Here is a 22,456-nt window from a genome sequence, read left to right as displayed (position 1 = left end):
GTAATGTGCATACAACTGAGCAACCATCAAAGTAAGGCACAGAGAGCTAACTTCTTTCTTCAGTGCAGAGCAGTATTGATACTGCTATATTTATTTCCAGGTCAAATGGATTGGGGAGGGGAAGGTAGGAGAGAGAGAGGTACTTATTCAGACACCTCCACAATGAGCGGCGCAATGAACTCTGAATGACGGGTTCCAAAAGAGAAGCTTGGAGCCTTGATCCTTGTGAAGGTCACCTAGAAATAAGACACTGGCGGTTAGTGCACAAGGGTCTTTCACACCATTGTTTCCAGATTAGAAAAATAAGTAATTTACTACATATTATAATACAAGTAATAGTAGATGAGATGAGTAGACTTGCCTGCTCAGGGTGGTGAGCTCCAGGGCCTGGTTTTTGGGTGGTGTCTCCAGGCATGCTGTTGCGTCCTGTCATGCTGTAGTGGGGCGGCTTGTGCTTGTAGGTACAGGGGTCCACCACTCTGTATGTCCCTGGGCCGGGGGTCTGTGGTCGATTGAGCACATTTAACATTTCAGTTCACACCACATGTATAAGAGAAACTGGATTCATAATATGATATGTAGGATTTTCATCTTGAAGTGACAGCCTTTGACGAGTGAGACTCACCTTCTGCAGGTCCTCATGGAAGCTGCCAATCTTGCTGCGACCCCGGAGGGAGAAGTTGGGAGCTGAGGTTTTGTTGACAGTAGCTGGCCCTAGCACTGAGGGCAGCATGTATGCAGCAGGACCTGAGAAGACAAGGGAAGAAAAACACATTCTGTCAGTCTACAAAGAAAATTCAGTCACTGAACATTCTACTGCTTCCTTTCTGTCAGTCTATATGAACAATTGAAATCTGCAGTGATGGAATATCATTGGAGAGTGTTACCTGGTGTTTGGTCGTTACGGAATCCTTTGCTCCTAGCAGACAGAGAGTAGGCAGGAGCAGAATAGTAGGCAGACTTCCCTGACCTCTCAGGGGAGTAGCGGCCTACAACACAAAACATATGATCAGTATGAGAAAAATATTCATGATTAGTTGGTGAGACTTTTACTTTTCGATTTTAAAGCTTTTGACTTTATTACTGACCAGGTCCAGGGGTCTGGAAGAGCAGAGGGTCTTTAGGGCGGCTATAGAGTGAGTATGCGGGGGTCCCGTCCCGCCCTATCCTGGTGATGTTGGAGGGGACCAGGTAACCTGGTCCAGGGGAGCAGTCAGAGCTGAACTGGCGATGGCGTGTTCCGAAACTGAACGCCGCCCCTTTGAGCTTCCTGGGGTCGTGGTAATTTATACCTGTGAAGAGAGACAAAGAGAACAGATTACAGAAGATGAGGAAGAGAATGGATGCATTTTACTTGTGTATAGAGTCTCCTCAGTGTCATTACTGTCTCTCAGCAGAGTGTTATGTAAGGTAGTTTTACCTGTTGCCCCTGGCAAGGCATACTTGGGTCCAGGGCTGCTGTAGAGGGCTGCGATGGGGCCTCTGGGCTTGTGAGGCCTCCAAGAGCCAACCCAAACATCAGTACCTGACATGATTAGTCTGAGAGAGAAAAGAGTATAATAGGTCAAATAACACTAAAATTGTTTTCTTTAGAGCCTTTTTATTTTAGAATTGCACAGTAGTAAGAGCATTTGTTTTATATTATTATTATTATTATTATTATTATTATTATTATTATTATTATCTTAGAACAATAGCCTGTCGGTTCCTTTTACTACTAAATTACTAAACCTCAGTTTTAGTGCTGGTCTGTCAGTGTAAGCTGTTTGAAGCTGTGCAAAGTGTTTTAAAACGTTGCCGCAATAATTACGTGATACGTCAGTGGCCTATTATGTCACAATGCGATGCGCTCAGCTGACAGCCAGGAAAGGTTTCTTAGCAACGGTAGTCCGCAAAGCAAAGGGCTTTGATGAGGGCTAGGCTATTTTGATTGATTGATTGAAAACTTTATTAGAAGATTTGCAGAAGTAGGTACATGTCAGTACATATTACATACAAGGTCAACTAACAGGATAAAAACCCAAGAAAGCCACTGGCTTATTTCAATTGGGGTCCTTGATTCTCAATTCATCGCTACATGTAAGACATACAAAGAAATATAATACGTTTTACTTATTATTATAGCCTAGCCCTCATCAACGTTAACATCGTAACATGTTATGTTTGTGATGTTTGCCGATGTAACATCGTAATTTATTTTCAGTTTGTTACTTCTGGCTATAATCCCCGCAGCAAGTGCAGAAACCGATGATTTCCTTGAGACTGTCACTGGCCCTAAATTGCAATACCGCATTTAAATGCTGAAATTATTATACCACCGTAGCTCATAATTGTGAAATAATTTTGTTCCTGCCTAAAACAGTACGAATAATTCAAAAAATGCGACAGTCCTGCCGAGCTCATAAGACAAAATGTTCTTCTCCGCATAACATGACAGGCAACATTAAACTTCAAATTCCACTTAGGCTCTATCGTTCGTATACCGTTCGTCGGGTAGTTCTTAGATCTTTGCTGTAAGAACAAATGTAAGTCCATAATGACTACCTGTATTATTGTGGTCAATGTGTTGTCTTTCCGGAGGCGCTCCACTGGGACACGGCACGTGCACTAACCCTAAACACCCTGATTTGTTAAGATTGTTGGTTGTGCTCATGCTCACCATGACAACGTTACCATAGAGATGGCTCTTTGAAAGGCATTACTGGCAAAGGAATGGCGGTCTTCTTGAGAAACACAAACATGTTAATGTTAGACCTAGGCTACATGAATATTGAAAACTATAATCAAGTTCTGGAGATAATGGGGTCAGTGGAAGCATGCAAACGGTTTATAAAGCCATGATACATAAAGCACTTTGAGCTGCAACGTTTGTATACATGTATAAACGTAAATGTATAATTATTATTATTATTATTATTATTGACACAAGGTGTCCATTCTATGGATTGAGAGAATCAGACTGTAGAATGTCAGTCATCAAAATCATCATTAAACTGCCTGTTCAATTGGTTCAAATCAAAAATATTTTTAAAATATTATTAATAATTAATTAACAGATTTCATAAAGACATAATCATTGATAGATTCATGCTGATTATGGTGTTATGAAATATGTTGGAACATTTTATTTTGTTGACAGAACTGCATTAAAAACTCCAATAACACAGGCATCAAAAGGTACAAAGGTTTTTATTGTGTACAGTAGAGATTTGACAGTAATACTTTACAGTATGGCCCTTCATACAAAGGTGTTTGGGTTTGTTCAGTTAACAACTTATCAAAAGGGACTAGTCTATTTCTGCTTTTGCCAAATTATTGTTGTCTTGGCAAGGCAAAGTGGCTAAAGCTGTGTTGTTGAGTGTGTACACAGTCGGGTAACAATCTTACAGAGAGTCAAGTCTAAATCACGTTACCAGTTTGATAGAGGCTGAACAACATGATTAGGCTTCTGCTGAAAATGTCACTGTGTTGTCAGAGGCTCGAAGAAGTTGGTGTGGAGTGTTGCTTTGATGCTGGACTTGAGGACTCTTAGGAGTGCTGTGTAGCTCCCCATCTCATCTTGAGGGTGCTATTGAACAGAGAGATCATCATCTTCATCATGCCTTACCTCTAATGCGCTCAATCTTAACAGTGCTCCATTGTCAGTGGACACACACACATACACACTCACTCTGGTCAGTGCTTGTATCAAGCGCCGGAGTACCCCCTCCTCTCTCTGCGGACACAGACTGGTCACCTGACCCACACAGCCTAGCAAACAGGAGATGGTGTGACGCTGGTGCTGGGACAACAGAAACATAAACCTTGAGTATTCATGCAACATGCAACATCCCTGGACCTCAGCCTTCCCCTTCACATACAGTAGGTGGGAGGTCCTTTAGCCGGGACCCCTAAGGTAAACTGGTTAAACAGCTTAGTGTCTAGACTCTCTCACCTTCTGAAGCACATTGAGATGGTTTACGTGTTGAGATCCTGAGGTCAGCCTCTCTACATCCTCTGCACTCAGAACAGGCTCCTTGAGAGAGAGAGCAAAGAGGGGAATATGGACAGGCAGAGGAAGAAATGAAGAGTACTTTCAGTTAGCCATAAGTGATAACGATTAGGGATGCACCGAAATGAAAATTCTTGGCCGAAGCCGAAGCCGAACTTAAGGAAACACTTGGCCGAATACCGAATACCGAGTGTGTACCGGCAATGTTTTTTTGCCAATTTTTGTACCATTGCATAAATTAAATAAATGTAGCTTTTTATTCATGCTTCATTAATTCTATTCATGTAACATGATAATTATCTAAATATATACTTTATATTACTTAATATTTCCTCATTTCATGAAAGATGTAAAACTTGTGACAGCGGCTGGTGAAAGTCGGAACAAGTCACCAATCAAAATGATCTGTCTTTTATTTTGAAAACTAAATATATTTCAACATTGTTGAAAATCACATCACACACTCGCTAGTCAAGCAAAATACTGCAATGCATTGGATTCGGTGAGTAATCCCCACTGCTACCTAGTTAACTATAACACTACTACTTTACCTTGTTAGCAGGCTCACAAAACAAGCTGTGTTAGCTGATTAGCGAGTGTGTCATTGATTTTCAACAACGGTTAGTGTGCGCGTTTATTTTGAAGTCACGAAAACAGAAGTCAATGTCGGAATGTGCCTCTTGTTGTCGTACAGAGACATGCCGAAATGTTTGCTGTAATTATATGACTTGGCAGTAGACAGTCATCACTTAATGCTCGTCTCATTCACAGAGCAGCATGGGTTAATTGCTTGATCGCGTCATCAAAAAAACGTTCCGTATTCGGTAAACATTCGGTCTTTTCACGCCGAATGTGTTTTTTTGCTATTTTCGGCTGAATACATTCGGTGGCCGAACTTTCGGTGCATCCCTAATAACGATAAGGACTATTCAGCTATTATTGATTAGATATTATTGGATATAATTTTGGACCTTCAGTTTCTCCAGCCAGGTCCACAGTAGAGAGGTGAGTACTTGGGGATCTGATTCAGTGACAAGTAGGGCCCATCCACACTCACTGCTGTTCAGCTCCTCCTGTGTACAACATACACACACTCAGTGGATTTGAGCACTCTGGATATTATATTAAAATGGGAGTTCATCAATTAAACCAAATATTCTGAACACTGCATAGACCTATATTCTCCCAAATTTGCATACCAATATTGACCAATGTTGACCTATCAGCCAGATGATGGAGCTGCACCTCAACCAGGCAGATATAACAAGCAGATATAACAAATAGAGTAGATTTGACACCCTGTGATAACGGTTCGAAAAAAGTTGTGACCAATGGTTACCTGTAGGAGAGCTGTCCTCTGTAGAACAGTTTCCGTAGGGGGATCCTGATCCACCATCGCCCTGGCAACAGCACGAGCCACTGAAGCCTGTCCTGACTTCTTCTGATTCTTGCGTAACTGCACAGGACAGGAAATGACAGACAGCATGAGCCTGATTTATCATTATATTATTTGCTAGTTTATACTAGTTATTTTCTGAGAGAGAACATGAATACTACTATTTCTACCTAATGTTACCATTTTCACATCCATGTTTCATTCCCGAATGACAATAGCAGGCATATGAGTAGAATTGTGCACTGACACTTACCTCAAGGTTGGAACCAAATTTGAGAAATGCCAAGGTCCTCTTGGCTGTACACTTTGACCTCTTATTGTTGACTGTCCCGCTGCCTGCTGGGAGATTTTGTGAGTCCTCTCTGCTGTTACAGAGGCCTGCTGATGGGGTGGCCAAGGCAGGGCTGATAGGTCTCAGATCAGGTCTTATCTGGTCCAGCCCATACCTGTCTGTCCCATTCCCAGCCAGTGGAGAACAATATGAGTTCAGCTCAAGATCCTGGGGAGGAAAAACTTGAGTTTTTATCTGAGAGAGTGAATATTTCATCCAAAAGCCCATCTCCTCTTACCTGGCTGGCAGTGATCTTGCTGAGGTCAGAGTCACTGTAGCTGCGTCTGTCCAACAACACCTCCCTCTTCCTCTCTAGAAAGCCCTCAGGCTCGTCCCAGGACGACAGGGACCCTGATACTGAACCCCGCCTGGACCCCCTAGGACCCTCCCGCAGCAGGGGCAGGTACTGCTTGGCTAACAGGGTCCCCCTGACAACTCTGCCCAGCGCCTGAATCCAGGCCCTCTTCTCCAGCTCAGCATGCACCTCCGCAGGGGCTCGGAGATCCAGGGCCAGGCAGGACAGACGACCACAGAGCAGATACACAACCTAAATGATGATAATACATGGTAAATATTATGATAGACAATACCATCAAATAAATCCAATAAATAAAAAGCCAAAGTGACAACTCAGACCTTGGGCGTGTGTCTGAGGGTGCGAGCCTCCTGACCATGCAGTAGAAGGCCCTGGCGGTGCAGGTACTGCAGCAGGGTGAAGGGGGCCCCATGGCGCAGGCTGAGGTCTGGGTACTGGGTCAGCTGTGTGCCCAGCAGACGTGCAAAGTCAAACACCATGCTGATCTGGCCACGCGTCTGGATGGAGCGAGGGCGTTTGATACGCACATAGTGGACGGCCTCACTGGGGCTGACACGCAGGGTGTAGACCAGGTAACAGGCTATCAGGACTCCTATTGATCAAGACAGTGAAAGATCAGACCTATACACATAAACATACAGAGTCCCCCCTCTCTCCCTCTATCCTTCTCTCCCTCTCTGTACGGTATCTGTATTTCCACTAACCTGTCCTCCCCAGGCCTGCATGGCAGTGTACAGCCACTCTTCCTTCCTTCACAGCAAAAGCCAGCACCTTCACTCCATCCATCATTCCCACCAGGGATGACACCCCAAAGTCTGGCATGCCAAAGTTGAAGAAGAAGACTGCACACACACACACCCACACACACACACAGACACACAGACAGACAGACAGATACACAGACACACAGACAGACAGACACACGCAGACAAACACATTGTGTTTCTCCATATTTCGGAAAACAGGTGAACTGTGCAGTACATACAATTTAGATTCAGTGGGTGCATTGGGAAATACGTTCTGAAAGTGCCGGAGCGCACCCGGGGTACTCTCTGGTCGTTCAAAAATGTGTGAACCTGTGAACTTTGGTGCTGTCTGGCGAACCAGCCCGCGTTCATACCAGTGTAACCAGAAACATCCGCGTCATCAACAATGGGTGATGAAGGGGCGGGATAAACAAAAATGTTACAACTAGATGGCAGCTACTTCACTGGAAATGAGGATAATATCTTCCACTACAGTATCTGAAATAAACACTATTTTCTATGAAACAAAACAAAAGACACTTTCTACACGCGTTCCCTTACTAACCAGCTGCTCCATTGCTCGAATAGAAATGGCTTACGAAATGTGCGTTTGTGCGTGTGCGTGTGTGTGTTTGCTGAGCATGTGAGGAAGATAGAGAGAATGATGAAACTTTTGATAATTATTTTGATCACTAATGATTAGATTTAGATTAGATTACATTTTGACTCCTTCCTTCTTGCTTGTCTTTGCAGGCTAGAATATGACACACCCACTGACGATGTGACTGTTCTACGCTTTGGTTACCGCTTGAGAACCACTATTTTCTGGTTCCCGCTGCGAACTCACTTTTCAGTCTCCGAACCATTGAGTTTCGGTCTGAACGCGCCAGGCGGTTCCAGACTCGGTTCGCGTTCGGTTCTTTGCCGTTGTGAAAGGCCTAGAGAGTGCGCACTGGACGCTGTGACTGAAAATACGGTTTGTCCGAGCGTCTGAATATTCCAATCTAAAAATTATGGAGCAAGTTGTTGCAAAATGTTATGGTTGCAGCCATTTGATTGGTACTAGAGATTATTTTCTACAACAGCATGTTTGGATACTGGATTCTGATTGGCTAGCAACAGTGGTAAATGGGTAAATGTTTTTATAAGGTGCCTTTTCCGTCCCCAGTACAAATCATGTTGTATTTTGTCTAAATTTGGACAAATACTAATTCCATTAGGTTTTTCATGTATAGCCAATTGTTATTTATTATGAATACAATTATATGGGCTTCTAAGTTGTTGTTTTCTACATTTTAAAATGTAAATATACATTTTGGTTAAAGATGTAAATGGGATTTTGCATGGGATTTGGGATGTCCCCAGTGTTCAATCTTCAATCCCAAAAATAACTAATAAAAACATATATATTTCCAAATATGTTATTATTATTTCATTTTCCTGATCAATATCTATTGAAATCAAATATAGTTTTTATCCATTTTTTTTTAAATGTTGTACAAAAAATTAAGGTTGTATGCTTGTCCCTGCGATCACTGTCCACCCTGTTATGCTGTGTTAATGTCCCTTTTAAAAGAAAACCATATTTCTCAATCACATCACTCTCATGAGTGGAGTCACATCACATCAGTGGAGGGGATTTCAAATGTTGTAAGCTGTGTGATTTTCTACCTCTTTTACCATCTGATTTTTATGTTTTTATCCAGTGAGTTTAATGTGGTTGACCATAACGTGTCCACCCTGTTATGCCTAAATATTGAGGAAATCAATCAAATTTGAAAAAAAAAAAAAAAAAGTATTTAGTGCAAATTAGATTCCTCATCAAGTATTCATGGTCATTCTAGGCATTATGCTAACACAGGCAGGCTAAAGGCTAACTTTAACTCAAAATGTCCACCCTGTTAGTGTCCACCCTGTTATGTGTCCACTCTGTTCTGGAGACACTCGCCCTATTCAACTACAGAGGGTATTCTAAATAAAATACAATTTAGGTGCCTGAGCTCGACCACTATGTTTTTCAGCAAGCTAGATATGTCCTTTATATAATAGAACATAAAAATATAGATAAATCAACAATTTATTTTTCACAAGTTATGAAGTCCAAATGGCACCGTATTCAGCTCCAACCGCATTTCCAATATCAATGCGCCTCCCAATCAATCTAATTAAGAACAGCTGTGCTAAGGCAAATGAATGTGGCCTAGCCTACAATGTAATTGTTGATCTTGTTTATGGGACTATATTCTGTGGCAGAGGATATATGTATTGTGAAATTATTAATGATTGTAAATAAATGAATTTAATGTTACAACTGTGTATTTTTTATATTATGTGGTAGCTTTTGTAGAAAAGCAATTTACCATTCGAGGGCGGAGGTTGTGGAGACATTTACCACTGGTACAGAGTTTTCCTACTCGGCTTCGCCTCGTGCCACAACCCTGTACCAGTGGTAAATGTCTCCACAACCCCCTTCCTCTCATGGTAAATTGCTTACATTTAACACGCATCTACGTGTAACAGAACAGGTAACAATCATGTTTATACATAGGATGAATTAACGTTCATTTGAATGAATTTTAAAAGATTAAAATGGCAACGTTAGTTAACGAGCATCTACTGTCAACATCACTAAAGTTAGCAACAGAAAGCTAGCTAACGACAACGTTAATGCTAACATGATAACGTAAAGTTGCTGGCCACCAGCGGAATTATGCTAATGTTATCGTTGGTGTCCTCCATGTTTACAGTGAGTTTGTAAAGTTTTATAACTGACCATTCGTAAATTAACTGATTTCACAGCGCTCTATGACGTTGAAACCAGAGCACTCTGAAATCAGAGCAGATTTCCAGAGTGTATTTACGAATGCACCCAGTATGTAATGTGTTGTATATGCTGTAGTATAATGTGGTGGTGTGTGGCTTACTGTCATTCTCCATAAAGGTCTGTGGGTCGTAGGTGAAGCCAGTGTCAGGGTCTAGAGGAGGACCACAGTGAGCGTGTTCCCCAGTAAGCTGCATGTTGATGATAGACTTGATGTTCATCCTGGGAAAAAAGGGTGACAGTTGATCAAACTGACACACACACACAGATATGCACAAACACATAGACAGTGCTCTCAGCTAAAGGAGCAACATGCACAACTGAGAGAATGGGAGAGGATAAGCTGATGTTTCATACACAAACACATACAGTACGTGGACAAGTTGTTACCGTTGGAACTGCTCTATGATGCCATATCTCTCGATGAGACGAGTAGAGGGTCGTGCCATTGCAACTATGTCATCAGTCACCCTGAGAGCAGGATTAGATTATCTCAGTGAATATGCACAAGCACTCTCACTTCTTATTCACTTCTCCTACAGAGCTCTCTCTCTCTCCCCCCCCCCCCCGCCAAGCAATCAGACTATCACTTTATTACCTTATTATTACTTACTACAGTATATTACTTATTATTACTTTACTTTATTATTGTGATTTTGTATCTTGATTCTGCAATGTTAATGTTGAGGAACCAAAGCCAAATAATTTTTGTCTTGTGTACTCATACATTAGGATGTAATGAACACGATTCTGATTCTCTCTCTCTCTTTCTCTTATGCGCAAGCGTTCTTGCTCTCTCTCTCTCTCACCAGTGGGAGAAGAGGCCCAGGATGGCCTGTTGGCTGGGCCTCCAGCAGGCTGGTCCTTCATAGCGGCAGTCTCGACCTCCGCAGGCCAGCAGACAGATGATCTTGGGTGGGATGGCCTTCACCAGGTTCTCCCTCGCTTGGGAGTAGGAGGGCTGCGGCACTGGGACTGGCAAGGTCATAGTGCACCGTGTATCGTAGCAGGGGTGTATGTTAGTGGATGTGGTTTTTCCAGAGTCTGCCTGCTGGTATGTCTGACTGAACTGCTGTAGGAGTATTATCCAGTGGGCCCACAAGACAGACTCATACAATCATCTACTGCACATGTGAGTCTGTGTGTTGGTGCAGACACCTGAAGCAGGATCAACTGGAACAGGGAATAGAACAGACTTTTGGTTGCTTGATTTGTTGTTGCATATTGACAAATATTTTCTTGGAAGATTTTTAAATTATTATTATCAAATCAGAATGTAGCACCGTAAGTACCAGAGTTGAATATACTGTAGATCAGCTAGTGTAATGATAACAACAACTTTCAGAGAACAAAATGTTAATGGACTGTAGATCAGCTAGTGTAATGATAACAACAACTTTCAGAGAACAAAATGTTAATGGACTAAGAAGTGCCACCATTGTGCCAAACTGTAATTTCACTGGTGGATAAAAATAATTTCTAATATATATAAAAGTATTGTTTTACAATCCCTTATGGGCTACAGTATGCACCTGTTGTTATTTGACACAGTGTATGGACAATAAATCCATCATTATCATTGCAAAGCATTGCAGATGACTTATTTTAAACCCACACACCTCCTTGTAAAGTGTCTCACCTTTCTGGCAACATCTCCGAGATAGAGGTGAGCTCCATATCATTCTAGATCCACGCAGAGCAGAGAAGAAAACATGTCCGACTGGCAGCGCGATACACACTCGGCTGACCCAGCTTCTCTAAGCCTTATTAGCTGTCATAATTACATTAGAACAGACATTCACAAATAATAGTAAGCTGTATTATATAACACCTATAGCCAGGTCCACGTCGACGTGATCTTAATCCCTCTCAGCCATCTGGGCATTGTTGTGCAGCTGTGACTGATATCCTGAACAAAACATTACACATTTAGAAAACTGATGGCTGATGACTCAATTAGTAACAACATTAAGTAGATATTTGTTCAGAATTATGACTGTGCATCAACCGATGAACAATAACATCAATAGAAACTTTTGAATTATGTTTGATCCTATGGAACACTTGAATGTAAATGTTATCCTAGACAAGAGATACTGTACAACATGTAAGTACATCTGGCACTGTTCATTGTGACTAGATGTCTAAGACATGAGATATTAGAGACAGTGGCGGCTGGCCGATAGAGGGCGCTGGGGCCCCACCTTCACTTCCTAGTTGCGATTTGTAAACGTTTTAAAAAAAAATAAACATTGTTTATTCACAAAATGCGGCTGATATTCTGTCGGCGCCTATCAGCATTCATTAAAAATCCTCCAATACAATAAACATTTTATCTGTGTGTGTGTAAAATTCACTGTTAAAATACATAGGGGGAGGCGTCGGGGCGCCGGTCAATGCAAGTCTATGGCAGGCCGAATACTTTTCGCTTACACGTGAGCTGTAGCAGCGCTCCAATTGGCTGTCTCCTATTTCTCGGCCGGGGCGCAAAAATTTGCGTCCTGAATATCCGGTTGTTAAGTCTGACGTCAAACGTGACGTTTTGCAATTTCCGGCTTTTACAAAAAAAGAAAACAATGTGGTGGTCTGTAAACTGTGCAGAAATGAAATGGCCTATCACAGCAGTACATCTGCAATGAACGAGCACCTCAAGCGAAAGCATCCTGGAGCTCTTTGTGAAGACAGCCGCAAGATACCACCGTAAGTCAGCGTTGTATTTCTGTTCACTTTTCCGGCCGTGTATGAGTGAAAAATGGATAGCTACTAGCTAATGTTACACAAGCAATGTAGCTCACCACAGTTTGTATGTCTTGTCTTCTGGTGTTAGTAACGTTAGCTATGTAGCTGGCTAGCTACGGTAGCCTATTGTCATTGTGGTGCTCGCACCTACTGTACGTTATCTAGCTCGTAGCTCGCATGCTACGTTAGCATCAATTTAGCTAATCATAACATAGCAGTGAGAGTAACGTTAGCTATGTAGCTACTAGCTAGCTATGTGTTGTCGTGATGGCCAGACTTCTAAATGGCCATGTTGGCATTCAAGTTGGCTAAACATAGCAGTGAGGTGGAAATTAAGGGGCCTACACATGATAAGATTGTTTTTTATTTTTTTTATCGAACAGAACTTTCTTATTCTGCTAGAATTGGGCTTCATTGGTAATACCATAATGGCATATTTACAGTACATGGACAGTGGTTTGAAGCATTTGAAATGTCTGTTTTGTATAGTATAGTTGGACATGTTTTTTTTTCCAGGTGAGAGACTAATGTCAAAATGACATTATCTGACTGCATTGCCCACAGCAATCCAAAATTCAATTATAATTATGTTATAAATTGATATGGATCAATGTATACCTCTTATTAGATTATAAATACTCTGGTTGTTATGTTTGCCTTTTGGTTGACAGCAAAAGGGAGAGAGGAGGATAGAGAGGGAGAGAAGGAGAGAGAGCAGGATGGTGTCGGCACACCAGAGAGAGACAGCAAGAACCAGGTGAGAAAGTGGACATGTAGTCAAGACCACATAAGTAAGTAGCCTTGAGAACCGATGGTTCTCGAGCCTAATGGCCCATAGGGAAGGAGCCTATCTCCTGTTTCCGTAGCGTGAGGCGGCTTAATGTACAAGTTAGTACACCCCCTGGACATGACGCTGGTATGTCGCAGGGTCTTACCCCCTGGAGGGGGGGGGGGGGGTCCATGCCACGGTCCATGCCACCCCCCCAAGGCAGCAAACCTAGGGGAAACACTGTGATTCTCATGCTAAAATCGACTGTAAATCCAGATTTTAAAGTTGATATTCTTCCCCGTGGAGCATGCCCCCATAACCTGTGCCCCACCCAAAAATGTTAGCACCAGCTGCCACTGATTAGAGATGTATCTGTACTATACGCCAAACATTAACCTGCTTAGTTATTAATGAGATGTTCAGATTTACCATCGCCAGACTGTAGCCGTCAATCATCTCCACGCTAGTGCAAACACCAGGAGACACATTTTGGGGAAGTGTCTCAGAGATGATTATAGTTGCTACTGTATGCTATAACTTGATGTTGAAACGACCATTTATAAAACGTTGCGTAGAACTGGTGTAAAAAGGTGTGTATGTAGACAAGCAAGAACCTTTACGCACACAAAGATTCTCATTTATAACATAGTGCGCACACATGTCCCACGCCTTTTTCTATGGAGGACCAAGTCTGTCAAAATTAACAATAATATATATATTTTTCTCAGAGTTTCCGGCAGGGGCGGACTGGGATCAAAAAACAGCCCTGGCATTTGCGACACAACAGCCCTATTTCCAAACGCAACATCAACACGGATTGTTAACATAAAAAGCTTGAGATAACCAGACTGACTAGAATCGAATGTAGACATTTGGAACACAAATGTAACACACACACGCACACGCAACTGACACACTACAATCGCTGATGAATTCAGAGTGCCGACAACAATCCACACAACGTTATTGAGAGCATAGTATAACCAGTAGTATGCTATAAGGCACATTCAGGACAAATAGCATACATAGGCCAGACCAAAACATGAGAAACAATGCCAACTGCTAAATTCTGAAATCAAACTCACAACAAGTAGGCTAATTCTTTAGATCTTATATTGAACTCCATTTCCCAAGCATAGCCCCTACCTAGTGGGGGCCCCTGGGCTTGAGTCATTGTTCGGGCCCCTACCTACACCAAAAATGATACGCTACAACTACACCAACCAGAACCTATGACCAGAAACACACGTATCCCAATGGAGTATGTTATTGGCATAAAGCACATGAAGAAAAAGCAAGTCTGTTCTGTGAGGACAACAGAAAAAACTTAGGAGTAGGCTATACTTGAATAGCAAGTGGTCTCTCAGCAGAGAGAGAGAGAAAGAAAAAGAGAGAGAGAATGCCATGTCAAACCTTAATGGGTTCTTTCTTAGGGAAAGAAAGACTATTCATTTATTAATTTTTTTATATTCATAATATTTTTCCTTTAACATTAATCAATTAATTAAATTAAAGTAAAGTATACTGCCTTGAGCTGCTGGTCATCTTTTCTTTGACATTAGTTGTGTCTGTCATATGAACTGTTTGTTATCATCCTGAACTATCTCTGTTGCTCACCTCACCTCAGTTCTGTCTCTGTCCTCTCCTGTTGTCTGTCTCTCTGTTGCTCTCCTCTCCTGTTGTCTGTCTCTCTGTTGCTCTCCTCTCCTGTTGTCTGTCTCTCTGTTGCTCTCCTCTCCTGTTGTCTGTCTCTCTGTTGCTGTCCTCTCCTGTTGTCTGTCTCTCTGTTGCTCTCCTCTCCTGTTGTCTGTCTCTCTGTTGCTCTCCTCTCCTGTTGTCTGTCTCTCTGTTGCTGTCCTCTCCTGTTGTCTGTCTCTCTGTTGCTGCCCTGTTGTCTGTCTCTCTATCTTAGAAAATGCACACTGCACAAAATAAAGAATGGTCCTCATCACGATAGCTGACCCATTTCCGTTGTGATCCATCTTTGCGGTTAAACGCTTTCTTGGCTGTTCCTTCAGCCGACTGATGTGGGTGAAACTTGAAAAACTGTCCTGGAAGTGTGTCGAAATTTGGTCGCTTGAAAAAATCACACTGCTCCTCTGTAGCCATCCTACCGGCTCCGCTCATTGCTCCCGCGGCCGCCGTTCCCTCTGATAATGTACCGGTAATTTCCAACGCCTTTTGCTTGTCATGATGAACTGTTTCTGCCACAAGTCCCGTGTCCATGTCCGATTCCTCTGCCACTTCCTCTTGCTTGTCTCCATGTTTCTCTCCCTCGTTGTCTCCCTCCACAAGTTCAACGCTAGTGCTAGTGCTAGTTGAAGGAATTACGCTAGCACCTGCTGCCTGCTTCACAAACAGATCGGTTATTTTTGTTAATTTCCCCTGCTCTGCCAATAGAGCTTTCTTCGATTTGTCCCTCTTTTTCTCTGCCCCACCCTTTGATCGTTTAGTGCCCAGATTCATTTTATTTAAGCTAGATGCAATTTTCCTGTCAGTTTATCGTTCTTCTTCTATTCTATTTCTATGTCGAGTTATCTAGCGTTGCGTAGCAACGAGTTGATCATGGGAAAATGCGTGTAACGTCACATCACGTTAGGCCCTGGCCTGGGCATCTGCGCAGAACAGCGTGGGCGGCCCGGGCCGATATAATATGTTTTGGGCCGCGGTCTGCTGAAATAAGTTATTTTCAATGAAAATCACCAGAGACAAAATTACAAATAATAATATAAAAAATTAAAAAAGATAATACATTCTGAGCGGCCCAGAGTCTCGCGGCCCTCCTGGCATTTGCCAGGCTTGCCCGGTGGCCAGTCCGCCACTGGTTTCCGGTGACATGTAGAGAACACCTGCGTGCGTCTCTCTCTCCTACAATCCGAGTAACTATGTAATTCTATGGCTAAATCGCTCTTTTCTAAGCATATATCATATGCCTAAATTAAGTTGTAAGAAAACAACTCATTGTAAAGCGGGGTACACACATAAGGATTTTCTGCGATTTCAGCGATTTTCGGATGGCTGAAAACAACAGAAAACGCCCGGTTATCAGATGGCTCTTAACATTTTCCTATAACAGAATCCTGGGGTGTGAGTCAATAACATTTAACAATATATAACAATAACATTTTCCTATAACAGAATCCTGGGGTGTGAGTCAATCAATTGTCAATTGTCGACAACCTGCTCGGAAAATGGGCGTGGCCGGCAATCGTAAATGTGAAATGTGTTCAATAATTACGACCAGAAATCATAGGGTTGCCAGATTGTTTGGTGGAATTAGCGGTTTTAGACTGTGGTTAGGGTGGAAAATGTCATTTACATCTGGCAACCCTGCTCGCGAGTCCAACTATAACGTAGCCAATCAAGAAGCGAGCTGACTTCTTCTTTTCATTATTCGGCACTTTATTTGCCCTGTCGCACATGGTTGTCTCGTACAGGTCAGTCAGGGTACTACGTTAGATAATAATAATAATAATAATAATAATAATAATAATAATAATAATAACTTTATTTGTATAGCGCTTTTCCTGCAAACGTTGCGGCTCAAAGTGCTTTAATCATTACATAATCTTAATTTAATTATTTTGTAATTTAAAGGCAATATTAAAAGGATGGGTTCACGCGAGATTTCTGGCTTGGGGAACGAGACTCAGGGGTCTCCAACCTTTTTTCATCCGAGAGCTACTTTGAAAAAATGTAAGTGGCCGAGAGCTACTCATATCTTATTACTTACATTCATTCACATAACGTATCAAAACACTCTGAAATTCTTCACTAGCATGCTCTGTTTCAAATGTCAATGTGTAAGCTCACTATAGTAGTAGCAGTATATTCTGTATCCATATATCAATGTATCACATCACCTCCATTCACATATCAAAAGCTTATAATTGTATGGTCCACATGTGTGTAATAAGTGCATTCACCTTTTCTAGTTTTTTCAGTCAGAAAACGTTAGTATTCTTCTTTTGTCTCTTTCAAAAAAAACGTGTGCATGTGTGTAATAATGCATTCACTCATTCCTACACTTGAGATGAATGTCACTGCATGGAGTCTACAAGAGTTGTGTATGCTGGAGTGTATCCACTTAGGTTCACTCTTATAGAGTCATTTAGATGCTCATCTGTCAGTCTTGTTCAGAAGTAGTAGTAGTATTTCATTACATTCATATCAAAAAAAATCTGATTCTCAAAGGTATGTAGAGCCAAATACAACAAATACTTTCAGGGCTGCTTGGTGAATATTCGTATAGTTTTCTGGGTCTACCAGGCTCCAGAAATGTTGTGAATGGTGTTGCGATTGTAGCTGGACATTATTCTGGAGCTTTATAACCTCCATCTCCATTTCTCCAGGCTTGACACTGAACAGTTCAGCTATCTGCTCTCAGTGTTTCCCCTAGGTTTGCTGCCTTGGGGAGGGGGTGGCATGGACTGTGGCATATGTGGTCTTGACTACCTGTCCACTTTCTCACCTGGTTCTTGCTCTCTCTCTCTTTGGTGTGCCGACACCATCCTGCTCTCTCTCCTTCTCTCCCTCTCTATCCTCCTCTTTTGCTGTCAACCAAAAGGCAAACATAACAACCAGAGTATTTATAATTTAATAAGAGGTATAAATTGATCCATATCAATTCATAACATAATTCGAATTGAATATTGGGTTGCTGAAAAATTAATTGTATATCCATCTATAGAAAACAGACATTTCCAATTAGTGAGGGTTGTGCCAATGCTTCAATCCACTGTCCATGTACTGTAAATATACCATTATGGTATTACCATGAAGCCCAATTCTAGCAGAATAAGAAAGATTGTTTATCTACTTTAAGTAAAATAATAAAGTGCCTCCAGTTAGCTCTTTAGCTGGCAAGTGTGCAGCAGACTAGCTCATCTCATCACCTCTGAGCTAGCTAGCTAGCTAGTTCTTTGACACCATGGAACTATAATCAGACACTAGTCACAATAATAACAACCTTTCTCTGTCAGAACACTCAGCAAGTATATTTGCTAACGTTTTCAACTTGCTTACTTTCATCTGCAGACATCTCACCCTGCAAAAACTCTTGCGTCTCGCGCGCACACTTGCAAACATTTTTTTTATTCTCCAGCGCTGGTACAGTGACGTCATGACGTGTTGACAGGCGGTAGCAATTTGATTGACAGCTGATATATTTTTTTTTGTGTTGGAGGGGGTGGGACATTAGTAAGGGATTGAAATTGGAAAAGGTTTCCAGGGTGATTTTTTGCGGGGAAGGCTGCATCTTTTTTACAGGTAGCTCGCGAGCGACGTGTTGGAGACCCATGTTTTAAAGGGACCTTCATGGTAAATAGCGCTATTTTTAGAACTTGCCCTACGTGCGACTCGCGTGGTCTCTGCGGGCGACCAGGTGCCCGCGGGCACCGTGTTGGCTACCCCGGAATCTGTCGTTCCCCAAGCCCATTTTCCGAGCAGGTTGTCAGGAGAGTCAATTGACAATTGACAATTGATTGACTCTTAACACACCTCACACAAAGCCGAATCTACGCAGTCAAGATATTGTCGGCATTGATCCCAAAATGAACCGCAACGAACTTGCAAGTTTGATAAGGGAGGTTATACGAGAAGAGCTCATCACGGCATTTGACAACAAGTTACAACCCATTCAACAGTCCATAGACTATGGAGTTAATCTTGAGCCAAATTAAATGCAAAGAAATATTTTGTGAGAAAAAAATTCCACTTTGTAAGCAAAAACATAGATCCGTAAGCAAAAACATAGATTTGCACATTTTAAAATATTTTTTTTTGTTCTCAACTCCAAAACATTTGTTTACAAAGCTCAACTTTCTTTTGCTAAATTAAAATATTTGTTTGCTAAACCTGAGATTGGCAAAACATGAGATTTGCAAAACATGAGTTTTGCAAAACATGATTTGCTAAACAGTTCCGAGTCCAGTCAGGGCGGGACCTACAGCAGAAAGAAGTAACACGCGTCCCTATTGGCCAGTGTCGATCCGAGTGATAGCTTAGGGCGGGCACTTAAACGGAAGTCCTTTCTTTCAGACAAAAGTTTCCCCGCCAATCCACAGAAGAAGCATTGATATTTCCATGAGTGATACTCTCACCATATTCCTGGCAGATTTCTGGTATGTTCACACTAATGTTTTTATGTTTGGACCGGTGCATGTAACCTGCTTTTGTTGAACGTACTGCATCAACTTTTCCTGATGACTGACCGTAGCAATGCTGTCGAGTCTGTTATTGCTGCCTGATCGCCACAATGCCTGTTAGCCTAGCTTTTAGCTATTATCTGTTAGTTGGCTCTTATGCTTGTTCGGCGATCATTTCGGTTTACTTCAAAATATAAAATGTCCTTGTTGCTTCCTCCCCCCTCCGACAATCTTTCCAGTAATAAAAATGCGAATTTACAGTCTTCTTCCCTCACCTGTACCTAGTGTAGTGACATGTAATGAATGATGATAGCTTGTGAGGTATTGTGACATTTTCCCCTCAATGATAATACTGATACTTTCCCGGGTTCCCGCGCTGGTCTTAAAAAGCCTTAAGCCCAATGCACACGGCCCCGATTTCGATTCCATTGTTTTGAATGAGATTTTATCGCAAGAGAACATTCGATGAGAATCGAATGTTCGGCGGTGCGACAAAATCGTGGCCGTGTGCATTGGGCTTTAGTCTAAAATCCAGCAATCCGATTTATATGGCCTAAAAAGGTCTTACATTTAAGTTATTATCTCTAAAAAATTTGGTGCAATGTCTTAAAAATATGATTAGCTTGTCCTGCAAGGAAATCAGTCCGACCACACCTATTTACGCGGAAATTAATCAAGCTGGAACCAAAAAAATGCCAATTCGCTGCCCCCGGGAGAAATTATTGGCGAACGAAGCCACGTAGCACATGCTTTTGTTTCGAGTTGGATTTCGTTTAGTCAGCACGCTTGTTTCGAAAAAAGCTATCATATGGTGTCGCGAATAGGTCTAGAATTCTATTTAAAGAGGTCTAAAAGGTCTTAAATTTGACTTGTTGAAACTTGTAGGAACCCTGACTTTCATGGCAGAATGGAAAACCAATGAATGAATGAATGAATGAATGGTCTTTATTGTCATTGCTACAGTACAGGTACCAAACAACGAAATTTAGGAGGGGTGGCTCCCCTGGTGTTAGGAAAGAAAAAAAAAGTTAATAATTTCACAAGAAGGGAAGGAGCTGGTTTACATAAATAAAGGCTATGTACACTATCCACTGTACTATACTGTACAGATAGACGACTAGGGTTGTCATATTGCACAATAGTGTTATTGCACATTTATTTAAAGTGTCGCAGTTTGCAGGCTTGAAATGTACATATTTGTGCCTCAGCACTACACCTGATTTTTTCAGTCCAGCAGCTGCCAACAATCCGTCCAGACTGTCCAGGGCCCAGAACTTAGGTCTTTGCTGTGTTCAGGGCCTGAACGGCCCTGTGGTAGAAGCTGTTCTTCAGTCTGTTTGTCCTTGCGGCCAAGGTCCTGAACCGCCTTTTCGAGGGCAGCCGGGTAAAGTGTTCGTACCCAGGGTGGGTTGGGTCCCTGGAGATCTTGGAGGCCTTCCTGAGACAGCGTGTGTTGTACAGCTCTTCCAGAGAGGGGAGGGGGGCGCCGGTGATCTTCTGTGCTGTTCTCACGACTCTCTGTAGCGCATTTCTCTCCGCGGTAGTGCAGCTGGAGAACCAGTTGCAGATGCCGTAGGTGAGGATGCTCTCCACTGCGCCGCGGTAGAAGGTCACCAGTATCTCCTGCTTGCTGTGTTCCTTCCTGAGGACTCTCAGGATGTATAGCCGCTGTTGTGCCTTCTTGATGGTGTCTTTTGTGTTGTCCTTCCAGGTCAGGTCATCCCGCATGTGCATCCCCAGGAATCGGAGGGTTGAGACTCTCTCCACGCTCTCTCCGTCGATGAGCAGGGGCTGGATCTCTGACTTTTTCCTCCTGAAGTCTACGATGATTTCCTGGGTCTTTGACTTGTTCAGTAGCAGGTTGTTAACCTTGCACAGCTTGCTCAGTTGCTCTACCTCATCCCTGTACGCCGCCTCGTCCCCCCCCGAGATGCATCCCACCACGGTGGTGTCGTCTGCAAACTTTATGATGGAGTTGCTGGGGTGGACGGGGGTGAAGTCGTAGGTGTAGAGGTTGTAGAGGATGGGGCTTAGCACGCAGCCCTGGGGGGACCCAGTGCTGAGTCTGAGGGCTGTGGAGGTGTGGGGGCCCACCCGCACCCTCTGGGGGCGGTCGGTCAGGAAGTCCTTGATCCATGCACATATAGAGTGTGGTAGACCCAGGTCTAGTAGTTTGGTCACTAGCCTGTCTGGAAGGATGGTGTTGAAGGCGGAGCTGAAGTCCACAAAAAGCAGTCTCGCGTAGCTGTTTCCCCTCTCCAGGTGGGATAGAGTGGCGTGGAGAGTCGTCGCGATGGCGTCCTCTGTGGACCTGTGGGCTCTGTAGGCGAACTGGTATGGATCCAGGTTGGGCGGGAGGCGTGTGAGTATGTGGGCCCGGACTAGTTTCTCGAAGCACTTCATGATGATTGGTGTGAGTGCCACCGGGCGGTAGTCGTTTAGGCAGCTCACCGTGCTTTTCTTCGGGACTGGGATGATAGTTGAGGTTTTCAGGCAGGGTGGGATGGTGGCCTGGGACAGGGACTGGTTGAAGATGTTGGTGAAAACCCCGGCCAGCTGGTCGGCGCAGTCCCTCAGCACCCGTCCCAGGACGCCATCCGGCCCCGAGGCTTTCCTGGGGTCCACCGCCTTCAGCACGCGTCTCACTTCATGCTCTGTGAGGGTGAGGCTGCTGAGAGCTGGAGAGAGTGGTGTTTGTGTTGTGGTTACCTCCGTTCGCCCCTCGTCGAACCGGGCGTAGAAGGTGTTCAGCTTTCCCGCCAGCAGGGGGTCGTCCTCTGCGGCTGTGAGCCTGTTGGCTCTGAAGTTTGTCATGTGCTGAACCCCCTGCCACATCCGCCTGGAGTCGTTGCTCAGGAGGCATTCCTCAATCTTCTCTCTGTGGTCTGCCTTGGCCGCTTTGATTCCGCACTTTAGGTTAGCCCTGGTGGTGCTGTACAGCGGTGTGCTCTTCCCTGCGAAGAAGGCGTTGTCCCTCTCGTTGATCAGTTTTTGGACCTTCCCAGTCATCCATGGCTTCGTGTTGGGGTAGACCCGGACCCGTTTGTCCACGGTGACTGAGTTGGTGCAGTTCACTATGTGGTTCAGAACCGACGACGTGTACTGTTCCAGGTCCTCATGCTCATATTCCTGCCATGGGGTGTCATTTAGGCAGATCTGCAGTGGGGCGGACCCTTCTGGCCAGGTTCTGACAGTCTTAGT

At 43.2% G+C, this 22,456-nt stretch overlaps 2 protein-coding genes across 2 annotated transcripts; both read right to left on the bottom strand.

The window, feature by feature from the left end:
- Positions 1–143: 143 nt before the first annotated feature.
- Positions 144–1,532, bottom strand: cimap1b (ciliary microtubule associated protein 1B; the record flags this gene model as incomplete). The annotated part of the gene is made up of 6 exons (XM_080539034.1): positions 144–236; positions 362–502; positions 626–747; positions 888–989; positions 1,089–1,292; positions 1,421–1,532. 6 exons carry the CDS (start codon positions 1,530–1,532, stop codon positions 144–146), a joined length of 774 nt encoding a protein of 257 aa, XP_080395160.1.
- A 1,928-nt stretch (positions 1,533–3,460) lies between these two features.
- Positions 3,461–10,589, bottom strand: LOC308165513 (protein tyrosine phosphatase domain-containing protein 1; the record flags this gene model as incomplete). Its single annotated transcript, XM_080539664.1, has 10 exons — positions 3,461–3,568; positions 3,935–4,015; positions 4,963–5,064; positions 5,331–5,447; positions 5,957–6,265; positions 6,355–6,626; positions 6,739–6,876; positions 9,705–9,823; positions 9,992–10,072; positions 10,411–10,589. 10 exons carry the CDS (start codon positions 10,587–10,589, stop codon positions 3,461–3,463), a joined length of 1,506 nt encoding a protein of 501 aa, XP_080395790.1.
- Between the last annotated feature and the right edge of the window lie 11,867 nt (positions 10,590–22,456).

This window comes from Nansenia antarctica (genome assembly GCF_963989245.1).
Source record: "Nansenia antarctica genome assembly, chromosome: 9".
In the NCBI taxonomy this organism is placed as follows: Eukaryota; Metazoa; Chordata; class Actinopteri; order Argentiniformes; family Microstomatidae; genus Nansenia; species Nansenia antarctica.
This window is presented reverse-complemented; position numbering and strand designations above follow the sequence as displayed.